Raw genomic sequence first — 14,255 nt, forward strand, 5'->3', positions numbered from 1 at the left:
ACACAAAAACACACACACACACATAACACACGTACACACTAATAACATCTCACACTCCTGGGGTCAAATAATGAAACGAAGCACAAACAGATGCATGTTGCTGTGGCAAGCCCACCAGTATTACTAGTAAGTAGTGTGTGTAGACGGTTCATGTATGTGTGTGTCTGTGTGTACAAACCTCCTGCTTTCAAGCGTGCCAGGCTTGCCTTCATATATTTGCAGTTATGTTGTTGTTGTTTTTGATTTGTATGTGTATAAATGAAGATGACGCAGGCGTTCAGAAAGTGTTTGACACCACTGTTTCTTACTGTGACTGTTGCAGCCTCATGCTCTAATGATTTGAGTTGGTTTTCTCTCTGATCAGTTTACAATCATTGCTCCATAACAAGGTGAAAATAGAATTTTAGAACAACTGAAATATCACACTGACATGCTTCAGGTGTTTGGAGCTTTTGCTGTGACACTTGGACTCAGTGGACAGTACTGTATTTGGGAAGGCACAGTCCTTTCGATACAAAGTTGACACACAGCTGACAAACCACCAAGCCAGAAGGATTATGTTAAATGTGCTCATCTGGAGAAGACAAATCATCCTGCAAACATTTGATTGATTCTGTTTCGTTTTGTTATTATGTATTCCTGAGTGTAGATTGATGAGGAGTAAAATCAATTTAAACAATGAGGCTGCAAGGAAACAAAATGTGAAAGTTAAAAAGAGAAGGGTGCTGAATACTTTCTGATTGCAATGTCGTGCTGCCTGCTTCCCCAGGTTATACTGCAGCAATGTCAGCTAACCACAGCTAGCAGCTACTGCACACGTCAGCCCATCTGTCTGCTGCCAGAACTCACCACCAACCACTCTGTCTCTGAGCTTATGTAGGATTTTTAATATAATCATTCTGAAGCTGCCACAGACAAGATAACTCAGTAACATTTACTGAGAGACTATACTGTAGATTCTCTCATTTACCCAGAGCAACTACATGAGAAAAACACTATCCTTATTTGAAGATGACAGTATACTGTATACAGCAAAGACCTGAGCTGAAGAGCAGCTGTTAATAATCATACTTCATAGACCACACAGAACATTTACTGTATAGATGCCACTTCACAGAATTTTGACTTCCTGGTGTTTCCGTCCATGTGAAAGTGAAGAATGCAGCTTATAATTTGATATGTTTTGGAGTGTTTAACTATTCAAAGGTTTCACTGTAACAGAAACGTATTGAGACCATCATTTGAAATTTGTAGCTCTGTTTTCATGATGGTGATACATGAGTTATGCTCCTTTTCTGTGCAACGCGTCCATGTTCATATCTTCATTGGCTTTGCTGTTAAGATGATGAATTGTAGGAGCATCTCTGTCATTACATCAGGATGTTGATAAGAAAAGGATTGGAGCATGCATGGATGGAATCTAATCTCAAATGTAATGAACCTGATATTAATTGCGATGATAATAACAGATGTCACGGTGGTGTGCAGCTTGAACCACTGTGACAGGTTATTGCTTCAGTCTCAATGCACCGTGCACCTTGTAGTTTTATATTTCACCCAGAGTAGTTCTCACAGTCTGATTGGTCTGCAGGTTTGACTGACAGGAGCCAGGGATTTTATCGCAGCAGCACTCCAGGCAGCAGTGAGAGTGTGAATGGAGAGGATGGACATGGGCAAGGTAATTAATACATTACACATTAATAATTCATATTCATATTTATTATTGACAGAATGACTCAACAAATGGGCCATTACACTGAGTTATTATGTGAATTACATTGATGTCTGTTCCTGTTGGAGACAGAGGAGAGGATTTAAGATCGACTCTGAAGAGGAATGAGCACAGGCATTTAGTCCTTAGTTGACAAATAGTTACTTTCAAATGCACATGAGTGATGTGTAGGATATGACGATTGTATAAAGTGCAGTGTGGGCTGATTTTCTTTGAATTTGAATGAATTTTTTATTAATTAATTAGTTGTTTTTCTCTGTTTCTCAATCCCAGGTCAGGCCCATAAAGCTCTGAGTTCCACTCCGAGCCATCAGTCCCCCTCGCTGGGCCTGATCAACAACTCTAACTGCAGAGTGGGACAAGGGCCGAGCCGCAGGACCAGAGGTAGGACTGGTTATTACTGCAGAAAACCCCATTCAGACGTCAGCAAGAGAGTGAGTGTGATTGGAAAGCATTAAGACGCTGTGTAAATATTTCAGGTCTGTTATTTGATGAAGAGTCTTGCCATAATGCCTCTGACTCCACGTATGGTCACCATGGCAACAAGGGAGGTCGCCCAGGATCCGCAGACTTCAGCCACAACACCTCCAGCTCCAACTCACCGGTCAACTGCAGAGGTACATCTGCATTAAGCAACATGTAAAGAACGTTTCCACAAATACTGGATGTGATTACAGTTTATTGTCAAGATGTTTTCTAATGTTCAACAAGACATGCACCGTTTCACACACATAGGTAGCATTTAAGACAAAAGAGGAACATATTACATCAGAGAATACAGATTAATAGTGGCACATGCAAGGTGATTAACTCACATTTCTCTCTGTTTCAGACACAATAGATTATCAGGCCACCAGCCTCTCTAGTGATGATGTCACGGGCCTCAGCCGGTCACAGCTGGCTCTGTCGCGTAGCTCCACCCTCCCGTACGACCAGGCCCCCCAGAGAGCCCAACCACAGCGCGGGGGCGGAGTCAGAACCAAGACTCGCTCATCTTCACCTGGAAACGAGATGGTGACGCTGGAACAGTTTCTACAAGAGAGCAACAAACAGTCACCTCTTTTGGTAAGAAGCGTGTGTGTGTGTGTGTTAACTATCACCACTTTACCAAGTAAAGAGGGTTGAAGACTTGGAGAATTGACTTACACCAAATAACATCTTAGTGTTTCTACAGAGGGCACAGTTAGAGGAAAACGGTTTCTAATAAAAATGACTGCAGAATGGGTTTTTAATCACAGATGACAAATTGCGTGCATTTGAATCATGCAGGTCACCCTACAGAAACACTTGACCAAACCAGAGGAGTTACATTTTTAGATCTTGGAGACTTGAAGACATGCATATTTTAGATACTGTGAAGAAGCCTAAGTGCTGATTCTGGAGCACCTCGTACACAACACCGTTTAAAAGAACCATCCTACATCTGTCAGGGAGCAGAGGCAGTAAGGAACCTGCTGGTGAAGTTTGTGTTGTTTGCCTGGTTCTGATGATTTCTGAATCAGCGCTGGACTGAATGTGACTTTTGAGTGATAATTTGAAGACAGAGGATTCATCACTGTCTGGCCAGTCATGAAAACAGGACTAAAATGAGGTTTTCTTTGATTTACCTGTACTGCAGTTTCACAGGAGTGTTAAAAAAAAGCAATAGCAATTTTGACAATGACAAACTGTAGTAGAATGAAAACCGAAATGAGTGAAATGAGTGACAAATGATGCAGGGAGTCTGGAGACAGATGGCCCAAACAGAGAGACGTACCCGTTTCCATTGACTGGATTCTTACTTCACATCAGATAAAAAAAGAGCAAAGAAAACATTTTCTCTGAAGCTGTGTCCTTCTTATATCAACAAATAAGAATCTCTGGCTGCAGAAACCCTGTTTTAATTTAGATGATAGAAAAAAGAAAAAGATTGTGAAGAAAGATTGTGTGGGAAAAATAAAGGATCAAATGGGAAAACAGTAGGTATGCATGAGCTGACAAACCGTCTTCTAATGCCGTCACCAACCAATGTTATCATAGGCAAGGCATCTTTATTTATACAGCGCATTTCATACCAAGGCAACTCAACGTGCTTTACATAAAGACAAAACATTTAAAAAGAACTGCATAAACATTAAACATAGAGTTAAAAGCAAGAGCAAAGAAGAAGAAAAAGTAGAGAGAGAAAAGAAAATAGATAAAGTTTAACGTTCTTAAGAAGAGCTCAGCTATAAAAGAGAAATGTTTTTAACCTGGATTTAAAAGTTGGGGCTGATCTCAGTTCTGCTGGTAGTTTGTTCCACTTGTGTGCAGCATAACATAACGTTTATACTCTACTAACATGTCATTCATGTATTCTGGACCTAAACCATTCAGTGATCATATTGATTCTGAGTCACTCTGTAACCGACATGCAGCACATCACATGAAGGAAGGAACTATGACAAATTCTCTTACTGTAGATAACACGTCTTGTCTTATCATCATGCAGCTGAATTATGATCATCATTAATAAAAGCAGGTTAACATACTGATCACAGATCACACAGTTGGCTGTGAAGGGACATTACTGATGTTTTCCAGATGGGCAGTAGACACTCACTCCTGAGTCACAGCCCAGTTTGTGAGAAGTTGTTCTTATCACCTCTGATCTGAGAGCTGCGAGGCTCACTCCTGCCTACAAATCAGCTGCTTCATTCCAGCCCGCCACTGAAATATGTACAGACAGATCCAGAGTGTGAAAATATCATGAGAATATTACTCAAATAAGGTAGTGCATGATATTTATTAAGTCCAAACAGATTCTCAGTTTTTACTGTAGCTACAACGCCTAGGATGAGTGTTGGAGATCCTGCAGACAGGGAGAGGCCTTCAAACATTCACTATATATAAAGTTGCAATGATAAATAAATATATAAAATAGATTTATTATGAAAAAGATACCTAAAAAATATTTATATTGCACATAAACCTTCTTCTTCTTCAGATAATGATCTGTGAGTTAAATCCAAGTGTAACACACTTCACATTTCACTGTAGACTGAGGACATTGGTTCATTCAAATGATCATTTCACACGTGCTCATCGAGAACAGAGCAAATGTAAATAAGAATGCAGTAGATGGGAAGAAAAAAATACATGAAATGTGCTGGTCATTTAAAGGGACAACGAGGAGTTTTGGAAAGCAAAGTGATCTCATAGGGCCCGACCGATTTATCGGCGAGCCGATTAAATCGGCCGATTATAGCCCGTTTTAAACTAATCGGTAATCGGCCAAAACTCGGCGATTGTCGCCGATATTTTCAGGAATAAAATGCAGGGAATAAAACTTGGTTTTACTTTGAAAAGATTCCCCCGCACCGGCGCCGACCTCATGACAAACTCCATCCACTACCACCTCAGTCACAGCACACAGCAGAGTGACTGATCTGTCTCAAAACCAGTGTTGCCACTGGCTTTCTGTTTCCCTTTTTTTTTTTTTTTTTTTTTTTTTTTACCGCGGTCGGGTTGTGAATTAATTAATTAATGCTCGTCTCCGGCCGTGTTGGGTCCGAGATTCAACAAGCCGGTCGGGGTCGGGTTTTACCGTTATATACCGGCACGGCAGTATGCTCATTTATCACCAATAAACACAGTAGATGAGGGAGGGAGTGACTGAGCTGAGGCTGTGTGACGGGTGGGGGGGTCCGCGGCGTGGAGCAGTGCGGGACTCTGACTGCAGCGGGGACTATCATGTCTCTGCTCCGTGACACTGCTGTGAGACTGACCGCCGGTGAGCTGCTTTGACACGGTGCCGGGCACGGCAGCAACCGCTGATCGCTTTTAATTGAAAAGAGAGAGAGAGGGAGAGAGAGACGCCGTGCCGTTGAAAAAACAACAACAAAAAAGTATCACGTGTCATGACTTCCTGTATTTGGCCCTTCAAAATAAAAGCCCATATTGATTTTGACTTCATTTTGACAAGACAGGGCTTCAAATGTTTGTTTTTTTTCATGCAACCAATCGACCAATGAAATTTTAGTCGGCTAATGATTTTTTGGTCGACCAGGCAGCCCTAATTTATATATTATATAATATATATAGATATATTATTATAGTAATACAATTTTAAAACTTAATTAAAAAAATAATAATAATCGGCCGATTAATCGGTTATCGGGTTTTTTTCCCCCTAATAATCGTAATCGGCATCGGCCCCAAAAAATCCATATCGGTCGGGCCCTATGAGCCTCCGCACGCACGGTGAAATTCTTGGACCGGCGCAAGACGGACGTCTTGCCAAGAATGTTTTCATTCATCAAGAATGAAAGTCGGAGGTTGGAGAACAATCAGATACCGCCGTAGTTCCGACCATAAACGGCGATTCGGCGGCGTTATTCTCATGACTCGCCGGGCAGCGTCCACGAAACGAAAAAAAAGTAAGGAAACGCTGGTCGGCTCGTCCAGCATTTCCTCCACTAATTAAAATAACAAAATAACGATAGAGACAAAACGATATATTTATCGAAAATGGAGCCATTAACAAGTGTGAGTAGCGTAGATTCATCCACATTAATGTGAGACACTTTTTTATAACCAAATAGAAACTCCTTGTTGTCCCTTTAAGATAGATGGTCACACAGTGTCAGACCACAGTCCTCAACTCAGTGAAGTAGAGTCAGTACTGAGTACAATTCAACAACAAATGAGTTCACTGTTCAGTTTCAGTTTCAGCTGACTGATTTCTAGGACCAATCATTATCATAAGATGATAATTCCTCACAACAGTTCTTGACAGTTCCTGCCTTTCAGTTCCTCACAAGTGAATGATGCTCAGGGTCAGGAGAAAGCAGTGCATCAAGTGTCTGTGGAGATTCTCACATGGTGATGAACTCTTCTAAGAGCCTTTCAGCTGAGAGGTGGCATGTCTTCAAGACATTACATTCCATTCTGTCAGTTTACACCTGCATGTATATGCAGTGTTGGGGAGACTTTGACTACATGTAGTTGAACTACAGCTTAACTACAACTTGCTGTAACTTGCTGGTAGTTAAACTACACTCATATTTTGTGCTGCGTCAAGTATTTAAACTACTTTTTGGGTAATTTTTTGTAGTTTAACTACAAACTACAATTTTGGCCAATGCCACTGTCAACAAGTGATGCTGCCCTGGCATCTAGTGTTAGTGCCTCTGAAGTTCCTGTCATGGTTTGAAACACTGTTGACACACCGATCTAGAATATCTCAACCTCTTTGTATTTTTCATGACATTTTTTGTTGACTGGTTTACATTTCTGATTTACAAGTGGGTATTGGGGCAGGATTTTCATTTTCTCTTTATATTAGCCAACAAGGATGTTGACCAAACAGCTTTTTTTCTTTAAAAAATATAAAACTAAGTGTAGAGGCATGTTTCTACTGGCATGTGAATGTTTTGTAGGCTATTGTTTCATATACACCACATGTTGATCTATTTAACGCTGAGTTAAATGAGTAGAATGAGTACAAGTAGTTGCTAAAGCTACTTTAGCTGTAGTTTTACAAACTGCTGCCAGGCTCAACTACATGGAGTTTTACAAGCTGCACTGGAGCAGCATGTGGACCGTTCTGCTTATTTATTCCCTCCATTGTGTGATCCCTGTGTGCAGGTGTCTACAGGCAGCAGGGAGGACCTGATGACTGACTACTTCACTAGAAGCCCCGCCCCCTCTGCCCCCTCTGCCCCCTCTGCCCCCTCCAGAGATCAGGTGACTCCCACCAGCTACGTCACACCCACTGTCCAACCATCCAACCAGAGGCCTGGACAGAGCGTGAAGCCGTCACCGCGCCAGCCCGTGGGCCAGTCCCCGTCCTCGGGCCCGCCCCTCCCCCAGAGGACCGGCCCCGCCCTGAGCCGGACCTTCAGCCTGGCCTCGGCCGACCTGCTGCGCTCCAGTGGACCGGAGACTCGGAGGAAGGACGGCTCCCCCGGCCAGACGGACGTGGTGCTTCGCCGGCAAGGAGCGGGCTCTAACGGTAGAGAACGGCCGCTCTCCGCTCGTCTGGCCGGTCCGACCAATCAGCTCGGAGATAGCAGCTTCTTGAACCCGCCCCTCCACCACTCCTCCTCTCTGAATCTGCAGACGGAGAGATACTCAGAGCGGGAGAAAGACAGAGGGAGGACTCCTGTCTCACAGAACGGCCCGAGCTCCTCCTCTTCCTATCATCACCGTGGAGAGGTCGCTATGGTAACCCCCGTTAGGGCCGTGCCCAGCACACGGGCAAATGAAGGCTCTGAGCACGGGGAAGCGTCGAGGGAGGCTCAGCCGGCCGACTCGTCCCTCCTAAAGAAGGAAAGTGACAGAGCCAAGTGTAACTCAGTGGAACAGCCCATAAGCACCCCGGCCTCCCCCGACCCCAACAACGACCCGCAGACCGTCTGGTATGAGTACGGCTGTGTCTAAAGACTGGAACCAAATAGTGGAAACTACAGTCTGCTGAGGCCAAATGCTGGAGCTTCAAGGTCCAGACCTTCACAGCCGAGCTCTTTCTACTGCCCACAAATGTTAGAAGTTAGAAGTTCAGGAAGCCTGGGGTCAAATTCAGCATCAAACGCAGCCAGTCTGCGGGCAGAGCACATCTAAAAACATTTCTGCTTAAAAGACTTTAGTTCCTGTTTCCTCAGAAGATGAAGAGAACCTGACTCCATACAGCACCTGCCAACGCAGCTGCAGCTGCACAACCTCACATCACATCACACCGGCTCTCTGAAGCCGCTTTCTGCTCACTGTTCTCTACTACCATCATCTCTGAACCTGTCAGAGGCTGATTCAGTGTGTTGATAGTTTTTAAGGACTTAGACTTGAACATCAGAACACTAATGTTGGGGGTCAGTAGTCTGATCATGTTTAGTGCAGCATCAGCCCCATGATGGGATCTTCTGTGGGGCATCGTGGCACCAAAGGATCTTTTTTGAAAACGGTGTTGCTCTCACTGATTCTACTGATTTTAAATTGAAAACCTAGAGAAATGGAAATGGAAGCTGCAGCGTCTGAAGTCTTAAAGCCTTGCTGTGGAGCAGAACACTAAGAATGAGCTTTGAAAGTCTTTGAGTGCTGACTGACACTGTCTGGCCCTGCAAATGTTTCCCTTGGAGCCAGGAAGTAGCCCTCACCAAGAGTGACGGAACTGAAGTGAAAACAACCAAAACAAGTGAATGTATCCGATTCCTCCTCTTCTCTGTCCTCATCCTCTCCTCGGCCATCTAGAACAAACACTGGGGAGAGGAGAGAGAGATTCAAGCAAAGAGGAACAAAGCAAGTGAAGAAGAGGAGGTAGAGTTAGAATAGAGGGATGCTGGGATGGAGAGTGGTGGATAAGATGAAGGGACAGATATAGAGGCGGATGGAGAGATGGGAAGATGAATAGATAAACAAGACAGAGATAGAGGGGACCCTCCCAGTTTAATTACAGTCTTTCTTCCTCCATCTTTAGATTCTGTCCCAGCATGCAACACTCTGACACTTTACTGGAAATGCTTCCCTACCCGAGCCAACACTAGTCTCAAAAACACACAATCATACGCACTCACACACACATGTATATAATGATATATACAGACACAGGCATTGTCCTTGAGGGAGTTGGTTGTGGCTTTGCTAAACCATTGAACTGGACTTAATTCACATCCACACACACAAACACACACACTGCAGGAGAAACCACTGTGTTTTGGTTAGGGTGTACTGCTGCACGCTACGTTAGCCAGACAGTTGTAGACAGTGCACACACACAGAGAGCAGAGCAGAGCCTGAGTCCAGAGCAGAGCTGCTCCTGCAGCCACTGGACTGACTGGCCACTGGAGTCTGAGTTGGGCCAATTGTTCTTGTTGTGATTAAATCCATTATGTAACCAGAGCAACATCATCCAAGAGAAGGGTTCTGACTTTGCTGCACATTAACCCTTAGCTTAGCAATGTAGCATCACGGCATGACAGCAGCAGGATGTATACCGACACTGGAAGGTGTAACATCTCTAATGTGTCAGCAGTTAGATCTCTCTCTAACAGACCTTAGTGTGAAGATGCTTTTGCGTAAATGTCACACTTCTCTCTTGTCTGAGGCTCAAAGCCAACAGGAGACGTGTGGACACAGAGTCATGACACTACATGAGCGATCTTATCACTGGGGGAATTTATGAATATGTGTTTTTACAGACAAATGATGATGGTAATGAAAAAGAAAAATGGTCATCTCAAAAAAAGGACACTGATCCACTGATCTGTAGTCTGTGCTGCTTGTAGTGAATTCAAATGTGTGTTTGGTGCACTGGAAACCACTGATGACAAACATTCCTTAGAGGAGGAGGAGGAGGAGGAGGAGGAGGAGGAGGAAACACTGGAGTTGTGAAAGTGAAGATTTGACTGGAGTCCATCATGAACCTTTCTGCTCACCTTCTCCAACAAAAAGCACATGTCAATATGCAATGAGCTAAATTATTTGACCTGTAACATTTGTATATGATGTTAGATTTGATGAACTAGAAAAGCTGGGATACTCGCTGGAACTTTACCATGAAAATGTTGATAGCAAAACAGATCCAGATGATTTCCTGTAAACTGCTAAAACCAGTTGATTCCAATGTAAAACTTAAATAGTTGTAGATTATTCTTTTTTTAAATACTTTTAAAATTGTAGAAAGGAGATGAAGTGACATGATGTGAAACACTGTAGGCTGATGCTGTCAGTAGTTTGTCTGTTTACCTGCTGTTTTGGGTTGGTGTGTGTTGTCTCTGTCTCCCTCTGCACTTGAGGCATCTCTGCATTGTTATTCCTCAGAGCCCTCCACCACATATGTATGTGTGTGTGTGTGTGTGTGTGTGTCTGTTTATGTCTGTGTGTCTGTGTGTGGGTGTGAGAGAGAGAAAAAGAGAGAGTCAGCAGTTTTCTGTCACAGTGTGGGAAATGAATCCAATATTACAATGTTATTGGCATTGTAGAGTGTGTGTGCGCGCCTGTGTGTGTGTGTGTGTGTGTGTGTGTGTGTGTGTGTGTGTGTGTGTGTGTGTGTGTGTGTGTGTGTGTGTGTGTGTGTGTGTGTGTGTGTGTGTGTGTGTGTGTGTGTGTGTGTGTGTGTGTGTGTGTGTGTGTGTGTGTGTGTGTGTGTGTGTGTGTGTGTGTGGCTGTCTCTGTCTGCTTTGCTTACCTGACTGTTGTGGCGAATCTGTGGCGTCTTCCTCAAACCTCTGCTCTCTCTGTCTCTATCTGGTCACAACTTTTATCTATTTCAGCGTCACATGGGAGAAGTTCAAGTGAATCTGACGTCACTTACGTTTCCTGCTCTAACTGGAACTGCTACTGTAACTGAGAAGACTGATGTCATTACGCTTTTTGTAATAAAGATTTATGAAACTGAACCCTTGACTTTGCTTCTCAGTGTGTATGTTGACAGATTTCTATTCAAAATTATATTTACAGATCTCTCTCTCTCAAATTGAATCGTAGGCAACTGGACTTGTATTTGTCTAGGAAGACGTTTTGCCTCTTATCCAAGGGGCTTCATCAGTTTGTACGCATCGGTCTCACTAGTCCGCACTAGTCTGATTTTGTCTGATTTTGTCTGATCTAGTCTGATCTTGGTCAGACTAGTGCGGACTAGTGAGACCGATGCGTACAAACTGATGAAGCCCCTTGGATAAGAGGCAAAACGTCTTCCTAGACAAATACAAGTCCAGTTGCCTACGATTCAATTTGAGAGAGAGAGAACAATGACCTGGATGAATGAAAATATTTATATATATTTACAGATGCATGCGTATTTTTTTGTCTAATTGTAGACCCACTGTTTTCAGACTTTCACTCAATGATCCATGAAAACCACAAAATTCTGTGAAAAACACAAATTCTAAACCTGAAATCAGTGATTTACAGGAGCCTCTGTGACAAACTGCATCCTGTGGGCTGTGGTCACTGGTCAGTAAGACCTCTGCAACTTGACAGTTGGGCTACTTGTGGCAAACTGACCTGATTTTATCACACGCAACAGAAACCTAAGGAACTGTAGGTTTTTAAGCACTGGATTCAAATTAAATGGTAAAAATCAGCAGGTGTGAAGAAGGAGGACTTCACCAGCATTAGCTCTGATCTGCCAGGATGCTACAGTACACATACATGTATTTATCACACTGAGCACTTAACTAATTGTTAGTAAATGTTAACGTGTACCACTGTAATACATGTAAACACACAGGTTGGATAGTCCCCATTGTGGTGGAGATGATGTCACAATCAGGAGGGAAAGAACCTCGTCTCAGTAACTTTATAGTGAAATGTGCTTTGAACAGGGTTTGGATGCTGCACATGCATTATTAATCTTTTTTTGTGATCAAATTTGTATTTTCATTTCACAAAGGTCAAACAGAGGTATTTCATGGGATACAATATTGCAGTAACAGATTGTCACTGCAAGCATACCGACAATGGGATACCAAAGAACACAGTGATGGTATCAATGATAATAAAAACAAGAAAAGTAAGATTAATCACAATAACGGATGACAGTTACTATACAATATAGATGACCTGGGGAAAAAAATAATAAAAATGAATAACAATATAAAGTGCATACATAACAGATACACAAACATGACATCTGGAGGCACTAAGGGGAGAGAGCTAGTGGCCAAATGTTGATCTTCCAGCAGGTTTTTCAAAGAGTCAGCAGTGCTGCACCAGGTATTTAGAGTGCTCTCATTAGCACCATTCATTTGAGCCATTGAAAGCTCCATGTAAGGCATTATGGATCTCAGCGATGAAGTCCTGTCAGTCAGCAGGCTGCAGGGACAAAGAAACATTTTCAGGACAGGACTTCATTCATGGTGTGAAGCTGCAGGGAAAAGGCTTCTCTGCTTGATGCACTTAACTACTTCATGTAATATTCATAGAGTGACTGACTAATAAAGAAGTGTGGGACAAACTCATCAGTGGCACCCATTGTGTTCACACCTCTGCTGCAGCACCAGAACAAGCCAGGTTGTACAGATAATACACACCTTAGACTGAGATCACAATCAGACTCAGTGAGTCATGACAGAGACTGAGCAGAGAGCAGAGAGGGCACCTCGTCTCAGGAAGAATGTTAGCCTATTGCATATTATTAAAAATCTGAATCACTGAAGTTCCCACACACACACATCCCATCCTCCCACACACACCACCAGAACCACACTCAACTTCACTTCCCTGTTTATACTGAGAGCTGTAACTTTACAACCTCAGATGAGTGTCAGTTCTAGCTGGGTGTTGTTAAGAGATAGCCTCAGTAACCAGTGTTGAGCATGCTATTTTTAAAACGTTTTTTGAGTTATTAACTGAATTACTACATTATAAAAGTAAGTCATTACCAGGAAAAATAACTATTCCTCAAATTCCTTGGACTAACCATAACCCTAACCTCCTGTTTATCTGCAATGTTCAGGCACCTGCCTGTGCTGAGGAATACTGAGTGAGTTGGTTAGTTCCAGATGCTGTAAATGTCTTTTTTCTGACTAATTGATGGACTGATACAGAATGGTACTGTATATAACGTAAAACAGGTGTATTATTTTGTGACGGGACTTCTTGAGTCAAGTAATGGCGAGTAACTTCTGCAGCATCACTGCCAGTAACAGACCATTGTTCTGTCAGCAGTGGGTGTTCAAAAAGTCAGATAACACAGCTTCAAGTCTAAAGTAACAAAATAAACACTGATCATTCAAAAAAAAATCCAGATGGTGAGATTTTGGTTTTGGTTTCCTGTTTGAATTGTTGGTGTCGGCCACTGTACGGAAATATGTTCACATACAACACACGACAACACAAACCTGAACACTGAGCAGACACAAGGTCCTAGTTACTGATGACCATGTGTCTGCTCAGTTCAGGTTTGTGTTGTCCTGGGGTTCCCAGGCCCCCAGCTTCTGTCTGGACCCCCTTTACAAACCTCCCCAGTCTGAGGTTTGATGATGGCCACCAACCACCGGACAACACAGTTTATGACGTCATCATGAATTATATTGACTGGCAAGCAATAGGCAAGGCAAGGCAAGGCAAGGCAAGGCAAGGCAAGGCAAGGCAAGGCAAGGCAAGGCAAGGCAAGGCAAGGCAAGGCATCTTTATTTATATAGCACATTTCATACCAAGGCAACTCAATGTGCTTTACATAAAGACATTTTTTTCTTAAAGAACAGCATAAAAACAAAAAACACAGAGTTAAAAACAGGAGCAAAGAAGAATTAAAAAAGTAAAATAAAATAAAATAGATAAAGTTTAAGGTTATTAAAAAGAGCTCAGCTATAAGCACTGGGTTTATACTCTACTAACATGTCATTCATGTATTCTGGACCTAAACCATTCAGTGATTTGTAAACCAGTAGCAGAACTTTAAAATCTATTCTGTAGCTGACTGGGAGCCAGTGTAAGGTCTAAAGAACTGGGCTGATGTGATCTGATCTCTTTGTTCTGGTTAAAACTGGAGCTGCAGCGTTCTGAATGAGCTGCAGCTGGTTGATGCTTTTTTGGGGGAGACCAGTCAGAAGACCGTTACAGT

At 42.8% G+C, this 14,255-nt stretch overlaps 1 protein-coding gene across 1 annotated transcript in view; it reads left to right on the forward strand.

Annotated features, from left to right (window-relative positions):
* The window catches only part of ccdc88c (coiled-coil domain containing 88C), a 53,822-nt gene extending 44,544 nt beyond the window's left edge, over nucleotides 1-9,278 (forward strand). Inside the window, exons 27-31 of the mRNA XM_083997644.1 lie at nucleotides 1,592-1,678; nucleotides 2,006-2,116; nucleotides 2,212-2,349; nucleotides 2,565-2,797; nucleotides 7,340-9,278. Of these exons, the coding sequence (XP_083853770.1) occupies nucleotides 1,592-1,678; nucleotides 2,006-2,116; nucleotides 2,212-2,349; nucleotides 2,565-2,797; nucleotides 7,340-8,134 (1,364 nt within the window). The 3' untranslated portion in view covers nucleotides 8,135-9,278. The remainder of the gene's footprint in view (nucleotides 1-1,591; nucleotides 1,679-2,005; nucleotides 2,117-2,211; nucleotides 2,350-2,564; nucleotides 2,798-7,339) is intronic.
* The last annotated feature ends 4,977 nt before the right edge of the window (nucleotides 9,279-14,255 follow it).

This window comes from Trachurus trachurus (genome assembly GCF_905171665.1).
Source record: "Trachurus trachurus genome assembly, chromosome: 22".
Classification (NCBI taxonomy): domain Eukaryota; kingdom Metazoa; phylum Chordata; class Actinopteri; order Carangiformes; family Carangidae; genus Trachurus; species Trachurus trachurus.